Below are 12,238 nucleotides of genomic sequence, written 5' to 3' on the forward strand. Positions count from 1 at the left end.
TTCATCAGATACTTTAAAAAGAGCAGGTAAGACCACTATACCTCTTTTATAGGAGTGTGTACGGATACTGGGTACGCCCAGAACCGGTCAAAATCTAGTTGTTAGGTTTAAAGTTCGGGTAGCTCGTGTTAAAAATAAGGTAGGATCCGGGTATTAAAATATAGAACCGGTAAAAATCGGTTCTAGTTCCTGCATATAGGGTATGAAACCGGAATTGGTATCGGGACTCGATAATAATTTTCTCTAGTTATATTATATTCATATATATTATAACTGATCTCTTTATTGAAGTCCAATTGGTGAGCGGACTGGACTTCACTGTGAGCAAGCTAATTAGTGAATAAGTATGAGTTTGCATCAGAAAATGATTTATCTTGAGCTGTGGAGACATGCCCGATAAACTGAAGTTGATTGTGCATTCAATTAATTCTTCCTTAATTTTTTTAGAGATGAGTGAACTGAGCAAGCGAATATATTAATTAATGAGACATATTACACTTTGTTGTTGATATATTGTGAATTAATCTAAATATATGTTGACATTCTGTTTTGCATTATGGACGAGACATTTTTGGTTTTATTTAGCGAGACAAAAAAATTTACAGGTTCCAATAGGGTACCCGGAATCTGTGGTATATAATACAAGTTCCGGTTCCATGACTCAATATGGTAGGATCCGGTTTTAAAAATCTTGAAACATGTTCCTTACATGATAAGGTTTGGATATTATGAAAAAAAAAACAGAGTACTCGGACCCCAACACCCCTACCTCTTTAGCTTCAATACAGCTATTTCTGTACTAAATCACCTGAACAGCTGCGCTCCACTCGACCCAGTTCTTCTACACACTGCAAGTGCTGAGCTTATAATGTTATAAATGGACCCACAAACATGTTAATGCAAAGCTGAGAATTCACATCGTTTACGAACTCTCCGTAGCTATTAGCATGGAATTTGCAATAAGCTCTTGATATCCACCGGTAACTTGTGGAACACCGTAAAGAAAGCAATTTTTTTTTTCTAAGTTAAGCGAGTAGGAATCAAGCAATAAGTTCAACTGCTCGATATCCAGGACTTCATAAGTGCAGTAAGAAAATTTCCCTACCACAATAGTACCTGAACTACCTAAAAGCCTAAATGTATGTACTCTTACAAGGCTTTAAGAAAGCTGTCAAAATTATGCCTTTCATTTTGATTCAAAACTGCAAAAAGCAGTCAAGTCTAATATAATCGCACGCTTTATTTCATCAAAGACATGCAATGAGTTATCGGTAATCACCATAAAACTTGGGACAAAGCATAATAATAAATCAAAATTTTCTTTAATTGAACAGAAACCAAATCTAAAGTTCAGCCGCAGCAGGATTTGATTAGCGCACAAGAATCTCACTCTTCCCAGGCTTTAAGTAACAGATAATAGTTGATCTCATTATGGGAAAAAAAAATCGCAGCAATACTGAGATGTAAAACCAGGGGATAACGCTGATTTAAGAGCAGTAACATAGTAGTACTTGCTTTAGTGACAGGAAGACTTTTGAAAGAGTAAATTTCACAGTAACAAAATAATTAATGTTCGAAACCAACTTAAATTATAAAATATAATAATTTTTTGATAAATAACAATTTTTGTGAGGATGGATTGACTAGTTATTAAGAACTACGTCCACCAATTCGATAGATTACTGCTTGCACTAATCCTCATAAAAAAACAACTATCACACCAGAGGTTCGGAAAGCATAGCTCCAAGCGATCATTACCAGAATTTAAGAGATTACCGGGGAAAAGATCCCCCATGTAATTCGTCCGTTATGCAATTGAAATTTGGGGCCATAGATCTGAATCCCGAAATTACTTTCCAGTACTGATTCTGTATTCTATTAAATAACAGGCTAACAGAAATCTTACAGAAACATTCTGGACGGGCTTTTAATATAAGGCCAGACCTGTAACATATCCATTTCACGTCTAGTAGATCTTACAGAATCAAAAATGTCACACATATGGCTTATAGAGATGTAACACCGCACACGTTTTTGCACATAGCAGAGCATCGGCTCCTTATTTAACATAGCATACACACAAGTGATTATGCAGAAACGTCCATATATTACTGAAAGGCTTGTGAAGGTCCTTAGGCCCCAGAAATCAGGTGAGCGTCAATGTCCTTGGTGACATGTACGCAGAACTCGAGTAGAGAGTAGGGTTCTGGGGTTTCCTCGCTCAGCTTCTCGTACTCCAGTGTCCAGTGCACGACACTCCCAGTCCCTCCCTCCTTTGGAGTGGCCTGAACGATCAGAATAAAGTTCTTGTACAGTTTCATCAGATCACCTTCGGTCACTCTGAAGGTGGTGGAATTCTTCTCATCATCTATGGCCTCGATTATCTCCTTCGCAACCTTGGCCTCTCCATCTTAGAGATTTCAATTGCCCAAAACAAAAAGTTGCGAGTGCTTAAGATTTCTTCAACGATTCTTACGACATAACTTAAACAAAGGGAGGAAAGGGGGGAAAAAATTAAAACCCTCAAACTCGGGGGAGCTGATACAGATAACAAATCGAATCTAGCAAAGCTTCTCTGCGTGAGACTAATAGGCTTAATTATAAGAAGAATCTTTGGAATATTAATAGGCTTCTCGAATATTAATACTAACTGGAATTCCCTTTTGGGTTATTAATAATACAGTGCATAGGAAGAGGGATACTAACTTACTAACGTAATTGTATGAAAGAGAGTGCCGCGCAAGCCTTTGCTTGGTAACTGAAAGATCCCAGATTTGATACCCATTATCGGATTACCTGTGTTTCTTTATTACTTATTAGGATTTATATTTTTTTATATTGAACTTATGAGTATTTCTTATAACCGAAGGAAAAAGAAAAAAAAATTACCGTCTATATTGAATCATTTATATGAAATCCACCTGACATTAAAGCCCCCGTGTTTTAAGAAACCATAGTTATTGTTGGAGATATTAATTGTATTGTGATAAGTACGTTCCGAGCACGGAAAAGGAAATCTACTTGTAGTCCGATTTTGAGAGCCAGTGTTTAAATCCATGTGGCATATGTAGGTGAAGTATCAAATGTCACATGTTGCTAGGCGAGGACGTGTATTGACAGCTCAGAGTATGAGTTATTTCCACATCGGATTAGAAGAATTCTATGAGTTTAGAAAAGATTGAGTATCTCATAATTTATCAGTTTGAACTTTTGAATTGGAGTTGGACTCAACCGTCTTGTAGGCCCACTAAAAATTTTAATATGGCATCAAAGCATTTGCGATCCAATAGACCAGTGATTTGAAAGTTAATGAAGTTTTCATTGGATCATAATCACGCAATGAGGATCAAGGTGTCCAATTGTCCAGGGTAAGCATTTCGTGGCTCTACATGCTCATCTGATGGTGTTGGAGATATTATCTTATGATAATTAGGAAAGATCTTAAATTGGATTTGAGATATTATGGTTTTATTCTATATCCCATTCATATCAGTTATACATTTTTTCTGTTGTCAGATTTTCTAATTAGCATATAAATAACTAAGGTGACATAATTCTCAAGTCGTGGAATCTTGTTATTTATATTTTCTACTTCCGTGAGTTGTACATCGAATCGATCACATAGTCTCTTAATTTCTTTCTCCCTTCTTCAGGATATGAAATTTAATAGTTGTTCAATGGACATCAAAGGTTGATGTAATGTTATAGTATGTGCATCCCTTACCATGGACGTAATCCCAGCAGAGAATAGAGCCAACTTTTCCCCAGTTGCCTTCGTGCAACTTGACACCTTGTATCTTCGCAGGGGTCACGTTCGAGATGTGGTGAGGCCTGCAGCTGAACACATCGTGGAACTTATCCGGCGGAGATCTGATCCCGACATCAATCTCCATCCTCCCATGTACTACATGAGCCATTTTTTTTTCCTTCCTAATGAAAGGACTTTGTTCTTCTGAGATATGTTTATAATGTAATATGATGAATGATGAAAAGAGGTAGAATATAAAGAAAACAAGGCTGTGGAGCAAACAAGTATGGCCGCTTGCGCTTTTTATAGAAGTGTATTTCATATCGCTAACAAACGTTCTGGAGTGAAAGGTACATGCAGGAAAAAAGAGAGAGATTGAACTATTGTAATCGATATGTTCAACAAAAAGAAAAAGAAAAATATTATAGTTGATCGGGTCGGGATATGATTTTTTTTTTTCACATACTTTTACTAACTTTTTAATATTTGAAGAATAAAAAATTATTATAAGAGATATTGAAAATTAACTAGCCTATTCGTAGACATAGGAAGCAACCGAACTAGAAAACATATAATACCAGCATAAAATCTAGATCAGATATTGAAAACTCATAAGATGTAATCAACTTAATTGATTGATACAATCTTATTTTCAAATACTCAATTTCATTATCTGATAAACTAATATCTTCAACACTATATTTATTTTTTGTTACAAGAGAGGTTTAAAAATCTAATATAGGAAATGAAAAGTTAAAGGAAAAGGCACAACTAGTTCTAGTAAAAAGTGAACTTAAAACCTCTTAATTTCTAGAAGAAACCGCGTGCATGGCACTATACTAGATACCATTTCTTTTTCTATATATAGAAGTTTCCTTCGTGATAGATATGACTATATCCCTTGTATATAGAAATTAATTGACGACACATCATAATTATATTAATGTTTCTAGTTGTAAGGCATTTTCAATGTATAATTGGAGAAAAATGGACCTTCATCGTAATGACGTGATGAGATAAAAATCAATAAAGAATTTTCATTACATAAATTTATAGTTCATTACTCATGAGTTTATAAACCCGTTCATTCGTTTTCTGCAATTTAGTTGGTTTCTTCACACTTTTACCGTGCGATGAGGTAGATTTATCAAACAATTCCTCATCTAAAGTCCATGAACCTACAAGGAAATAAATGAGCAGAAGGGACACAGTCAATGGAAGTGGAACTTGGACCTCACGGTGCATGCTGAGTTATGACAAGGGATGGGTTCTATGCGTATGAAGCTTTCCCTTTACTTTTGGCTGCGATGGATGCTCATGGGTCATGGAGATAGGGCAACGAGAGCGGGAGTGTGGTAAGTTCCACTCCGGGGTACCCAAACATCGGTTTGTGTCGAGACCAAGCATCACTATATTAATAATTTCTATATGAATCGTGAGTTCTCCATTGCTAGTGGATTTTCCAATCTTATAAAAATAAATATTTGTTTATCATATAAAATGGATATATACTTCACATTTGTCTCTACTTAAAGTTCCAATAGTTCTCGTATATAAATACATTTTATCAAATTATATCGGGCCCATATGGCTTACTCCACCTGCTTCATTACCGACAAACCACAACCCCCGCGCTCCCCCCCAACACACCCCCATCAAAAAAAAGAAAACAACACCGACACTTACATATTGAAAAAAAAAATTCAATTGATATATATATGCTCGCAAAAGTTAAATTTTAATATCATTGTGCGCCTACATATCTATATATCTTTAACATAAAGTTATCTACGTATCTATGTATACTTATTGCCTATAGGAAGATTATAAGGGATTTTTACTCCAAATGGCCCATGGTTTATCCGGTTTGTCAAATCTATCCTATGTTTTTTTTGTCAAATATATCACATGGTTTAATTTTTTTATATCAAATCTATCACGGCGTTATTTTTTCCATCGACATCTAACGGCCGTGCTGATGTGGCACGTGGAGCGATAGTGGGCCACACTTGCCGCGTGAGCGCCACGTCAGCACGACCGTTAGATGTCGACAGAAAAGATAACGCCGAGATAGATTTGATGCAAAAAGTAAATCATGGAATATATTTGACAAAAAAAAGCATAGATCGATTTGAAAAAACGGGTAAACCATGGACCATTTGGGGTAAATTCCCCAGATTATAATGATACACGAAGGTGCATATCAATTATCAATTATAATACATAAAAACTAAAGCGCGAAAAAACGGGATGTCCTTTCAGATAATTCTTACATCCCGAATTTATCCCCATTTTTAAAAATATTTTAATATAAAAAATTATGACAATTAAATATTACATAAAAATTGCAAATAGATAATAAAATTTTCTAGAGAAAATGAAAAAAATTAATTTGTTAATAAGCATCAAAAGATTTTCAATACAAAGCGTTCTCAAGAAATTAAATAATTTCCTAATAAATATCAAATAACTATATTTTATTAATTTTTGTAGGCATTCGTGTAATACACGGGCATGTAACTATGAATTAATCCATATATAGTACATAATGCTTGGAAAATTTCACCGCAATTCGCCACTTGTGCTAAAAGATCAAATTCCAAATTTCTCATTCTTCGACCTTTCACATATAATAAGTGAAGGATTTATTAGAATTCCCCACATCTACTGGAACAGGGTGAGAAATCAGTTATTTTTTCAAAATAATTTAGATTAAATAGTAATAAAATTTAGTTTACATAAAAAGCAAATCATCAATAAATATTTCATATTGAAATGACGACAAACTAGTATATTTGAAGCTAAAATATTTTAAAATATTTATAAATACTTGAAGTTAACATTAATTAATCATAGATATGTATTGCATAGTAATTTTTTTTTAATTTCATGAAAACTTTTAATATTGATTAACTATAAATATTATATATAATAATAACTCTTAATTCCAATATATATTCACAATTAAAAAAGAACCCAATATGTTAGTAATTTTTAAAATCAGGTTAGTTAATACAGCATAATAATTACAGTCATAAATAATCCCACGCATCTACTCATATATATTATCTTTTCTTTTTAATAGTTCATAGAGTATCTAGTTGTTAATAATTGGAAATGCTCGTGAGAAATTATGACATGTACTGCAATAGAACTAACACAAATATAATTGATAAAGACAATCATAACGTATATTTTATAAATGGAAATTTTGGGACACAGACCACCACGTTGTTCTTAGGATTCTTTGGAGAATATAATGGAATGGAGCGTATTGATCAAACAAAGAAAAAGTACAAATTAGATTTCTCTTTCTGATCTTTTCCTTTCAAGAAATCTTTTAAAATATAATTAATGATAAGATTCTGGTACTGATCCGATGATATTGCAGGTTACTTCTATGATTTCATGTCTCCATTACGTTGAGTGGCGATTGGCATGGTTAATAATTAGTTTAAAATTTCAGACTTGGAACTTTCTTTCTGAGAAATTAAAAGGGGACCAAATATCGGAAGCAACGGCAATATCTTGAAGCAGAAATTTACATAAAATATTTTATACTTCCCCAAAGATTTATTGTTAATATAATGCTTTAGTCACTAGGAAAGCTTCTATATGGTCAAGTCGATATCCGAAATTGCAATTAATTTTTGGACATATACAGGCATAGACAATGATTGAAGATGCTATTAATTAATGAATGGTGAATAACCATAGCTCCTGGATCCAGCAAAATCATTTGCGGTCCACTAGCAGTATTTGCCAGTTAGCATTAATCCGCATCGGGGAGCAGTAAGCCCTTTGCATGGAAGAATTTCGTGATTATAGTGAAGTCGATATCCGAATGAGATGGATCGCCCCATGTGTTAGTGATATGCCCTAGAGCCGGTTTATGTATTTGGATAATTCATTTTATGGCAATGAAGTTTATTCTATTATTCATATATCATTTATATTTATTAGAATAAAGTCCTTAAGATATTTTGAATACTTCATTCTTAAGGAGTTAAAAATATGAGTGAAGGAATAATTCGGTAAGAATATCTTTAAACTGTTCACGATCGTAAGAGATTTAACGGGACATTATTTCTTCGGATAGAGTATCACCTCATTCTGTATCCATGATTAGTACATAGATACTAATGAAAATGGAGTAGTGAGTCTCATGCTATATGATAACTATTGTCATGATAGACATGTGGATACCTATAAGATAAGTAGTCGAACGTGGCGTACAAATAATATTCATATGGTAATTTACTAATGTCAATGAATATTATTTAGATCGTATTAGTGCATATAGTCCTTAGACCCGAGATGAAACGCTATCTCATGTATAAGTAATTAGAATTTGCTACTGCTAATGTATTTGTGCTTGGCATGAGTATTCCGCAGATAGTGGTTCTAGTTAGTCATACTTGAAAGTAGGTGTCTTATCAAGACGATATTCACTAATATGAAACAGGGAAAATGTCCTATGGGTATAAGTTTTATTTTGGATCGAGAGATCCTCGGCCTCGGTAGATAGACTTAAATAGAAAATGATTTATATTTAAGTTTTACAGATTTAAGAATAAAAACAGAGAATCCATATGATCAGCTATAGGGTTTGACATTTACCGTAACCTTGGCTAGATTAAGATCTTGTAGTGAAGGAACTCAGTACATGGCATATACAATCACAGGTTCATTATAATATTTTAATTACATATTCATCACCTTTTAGATTGTCATAATATGCTACTAGGTGTCATTTGTGAACTGTGGGAGCCAATGTCATTTTGGGAATTATGTTTTTTATTACAGAAAGAGCTTCTGGTAATCTCAAATGAGTTAATGTTATAATTGCATTGCAATTTGGTGATGCACCTACTTAGTCATACACATTGAGCATGTCTAAACCGAGAAAAGAATTAATTATAATTAAGGAAGTTAATTAGGATTTAATTATCGAACAAGGCTTGCAATGTGGTAACAAGGGTGTTAGCACATCCTAAAGCCGAATTCAATATCAATGATAAATCTAATTAAGGAAATACGAGAGTTTCCTTATTTGAAGAGTTTCTATAAATAGATTATCTATTAATGAAAAATTGTGTCAATGACTAGTTTGATCTTTCTTTCTTATTTTGAGGGCATGTCATTGGATGACTTAAAGTGCGAGGACTAATTTGTGATTTATTAATTAATGTGGATTAATTAATAATTGCAATTACGTCCCTAGGGTAAATATATATAGATATGATCATATAATTAACCCTGAGAGCGCTTTTATCTTTTAGACCCGAAAATTGCGAGGAAGAGAGGAGAGAGTCGACCGAGGGGTGTAGCTCAACCGCCCACTTCCCTAGGCTGATCGAAGGTCTTCTCGACTGCGGTTCGGCATTCCGGTGTTGTCCTAGACGTCCTTAAAGTGGTCATTTCCTTCCGTGACGATTCCGTTCGAGTTTGGTGACCTAGATCAGAGTGTACGGGTCGAGAGGAGGCTATACTCAGTGGTGACACGCTCGTGTGGACGAGCTAGAGGCAGGACATTTGGACAGCTGTTTGGATCGACCGAAACGACCCAAATTCGACAATGTAAGTTTAAAGATCTTAACTTTTCTTGTGGAATCGATATAAGATGTTACCTATTTGTTAAAAGGTGATTTTTTATGTCAAAATTTGATCTTGAGGTTTTTTATTAAAGGAGTACGCGATAAAAATTTAATTTTTACCGATTTTAACATTTTCGCTGTGCTCGTGCTCGGTTTTCCAGTACCATGTCTATGAGAGATATCCTGTATATATTTGTATGTACAGTTTTGTGTTTCACTTCAGTCATATTCGTATCTTCGAATGAAAGTTTAAATTTGAAGAGGGTCATGAATTAGAGTTTGTAAAAAGAAATTAAACGTTATTTTGTGCATACCGTTTCACAAAAGAAATACTGTTTTTGTGCTAAATTATAATTCTTGTCTTTCCTTTCTTGGGGTGGAGAGACGGAACGAACATTTTTTTGCCGACACAACTTAATGCATGGATTTTTCTAAAGCATAGGGTAAGAACTCATACTTACCATGAATGTGTTTATCAATTTTGAAAATGAAATAAATGTTTGTGTTGAAATGGTAAAATTTGCAAAACAAAATCGTAATTTTACAAAATTCACTTTATTAATTAGCTTTTAGCCTATGTACTCACGGCTTAAATTAGCAAAACCCTAAATACATTATAATCTCTTTTATCAATTGGGTAAAAACAGACCTAGCGATTTACCTTTATTCCAAATCAATTCCGTGCTTTGGAAATTTTCTGTAAAATAACGTGATTTAAATTTTGTTTTAAATCTAGTATGTGACTTGTTTCCCCCCTTAAACTCTACTCTCTTCTCCCTTCTGTTGCAACCAACTTTGAAAACTCCGTTCTTTTGTTCGAATCACGGGTGAAGAAATGAAATAAAAAACTGTGGTCGAAATTCATATTTTATCATAAGGAAGAAATCTCAAACAATGATATCCATTAAACCATTCAATGAAATTGAGTGTAGCGAAATCCTATCGATTTTAAAGCCAAAACTCGCATATCAAGGAATCATCATTGACGGCGAACCTCGACCTTTCTTTTCTAGCATGATATACAATGAACATTACTGCCAAGTATCTCCGTAATTTTTATGTAGTATGATTAGATTATGTTAATATGATTAGACTCTAGAGACTATCAAGAAGTATTAGAAAACGTAGCACGTGTGCAGCAGTGTTTTAAAATTGATAAAAATTAAATTTTTATCAAGTGCTCGATTAAATCAAAACCCCTGAGATCGTATATCGGATCAAGGCATCACCTTCTAATGAAATAGACAACGAGGCCTAATAGTTCTACAAGAAAGTTTCTACCTGTTCACACTTACCCTTGTAGGATTGATGCGATCTCACCATATCGAACGCTCTTGTCGATCAAGAACAAGAAGGAAATACTAGTTTTTTTATTTCCCTTCCAACGATGTGCTAATCCCCAGTATATACTCGAAGGTTTAGCATGGTATCAGAAGATAACAAAGCACCCAAATTCCTGTGAGATCAAATCTTACCGCAATATCAATTGTTAATCCTAAATGATAGGAAATTATTACGAAAATAGAAAATAACAAAAAATACGAATAAAAAGGATAAGTGCCTAGTTGGCGTATCGCGGGTTCGGACGGGCTCGGCGTTGACTCCTCCTGACCTCCGGTGCTGAGCTGGTCCCATCAACTCCTCTCCCCTCAGGTCGAACCTGTCCTCAAGGTTCAAGGTTGGAAAGTGCAGCTTCAGGACCTCAACCGACTCCCATGTTGCGTCCTCGTCTGGTAAGGCATTCCATCGAACCAAAGCTTCACAGGTGCGCACTCCGCTATGTGCGACCTATCGGTAGTCCCGAACATCAACAGTTGCCAAGTCAGGAAGGCAGTCACTCACGTAAGGAGGGAGTGTAGGCTGTACGGCTTGCCCCTCGCCTACCCGTCTCCTCAGCAGCGAAACATGGAACATAGGGTGAATTTTTGCATAATCCGGTAAGTCTAAACGATAGGCTGCTGCCCCGACTCGCGCAATAACCTGAAATGGCCCGAAGTACCGGCTAGTGAGCTTTTGATTAGCTCTCTTGAACACTGAGTGTTGCCGGTATGGTTGGAGCTTCAAATACACCCAATCCCCGACTTCGAACTGCTCATCCCGGCGATGTTTATCAGCGGCTGCCTTCATGCGGTTTTGAGCTGCTGCGAGGTTGGACTTTAATTCTCGCAATATCGCATCCCGAGCACGGAGTTGCTTCTCTACTTCATTGAAAGCCGTGAAACCGGGCTCATATCCCACCAACACCGACGCCGGTCTTCCATACACCACCTCAAAAGGCGTCGTGGAAATGGATCTTTGATAGGTCGTGTTATACCAATATTCTGCCCATGCCAAGTAGCGCTCCCACAACCGCGGTTGATGATAGACAAAACAATGCAAATATTGCTCGAGACATCGATTAATTACCTCCATCTGGCAATCGGTTTGCGGGTGATAGGCGGAGCTCATTTTCAGCTTTGTGCCATGAAGCTTGAATAGCTCCCGTCAAAACAAACTCATGAAGATGCGATCACGGTCCGTGACGATCGACTCTAGAATGCCATGTAGCCGCACGATCCCCCGAACGAATGCCTCGGCTACTTCCTTGGCTGAATAGGGGTGCCCAAGTGCAATAAAGTGCACGTACTTCGATAATCGATCTACCACGATCATAATCGAGTCCTTCCCTGTGACCTCAGTAGCCCCTTAATAAAATCCATAGAAATATCGGACCATACCTTGTTTGGGATCGGTAGTGGCTCGAGTAACCCGGCCGGTCTCCGTGAATCGCTCTTATTCCTTTGGCACATATAACATTCCTGCACATAATGAACCACATCCGTCTTCATCCCGGGCCATGAGAAAAGTTGTCCAATCCGTTTGTAAGTCCGCAAAATTCTCAAGTGCCCTCTTA

General features: G+C 35.8%; 1 protein-coding gene across 1 annotated transcript; it reads right to left on the bottom strand.

Annotated features, from left to right (window-relative positions):
- Window positions 1-1,837: 1,837 nt before the first annotated feature.
- LOC116212333 (MLP-like protein 31) lies at window positions 1,838-4,030 on the bottom strand. Its single transcript, XM_031546884.1, has 2 exons — window positions 3,725-4,030; window positions 1,838-2,410 (listed from the first exon to the last, which is right to left on the bottom strand). Exons 1-2 carry the CDS (start codon window positions 3,915-3,917, stop codon window positions 2,133-2,135), a joined length of 471 nt encoding a protein of 156 aa, XP_031402744.1. The 5' UTR covers window positions 3,918-4,030; the 3' UTR covers window positions 1,838-2,132.
- Between the last annotated feature and the right edge of the window lie 8,208 nt (window positions 4,031-12,238).

Source organism: Punica granatum, chromosome 6, assembly GCF_007655135.1.
Source record: "Punica granatum isolate Tunisia-2019 chromosome 6, ASM765513v2, whole genome shotgun sequence".
Taxonomy (NCBI): domain Eukaryota; kingdom Viridiplantae; phylum Streptophyta; class Magnoliopsida; order Myrtales; family Lythraceae; genus Punica; species Punica granatum.

What these genes read in the sequence shown, in the direction of transcription:
- LOC116212333 (XM_031546884.1), bottom strand. Translation starts at nt 3,917, where the DNA reads ATGGCTCATGTAGTACATGGGAGGATGGAGATTGATGTCGGGATCAGA. An exon ending in CTGCTGGGATTACGTCCATG is followed by an intron (nt 2,411 to 3,724) that starts GTAAGGGATGCA and finishes GAAATCTCTAAG; the next exon opens with ATGGAGAGGCCAAGGTTGCG.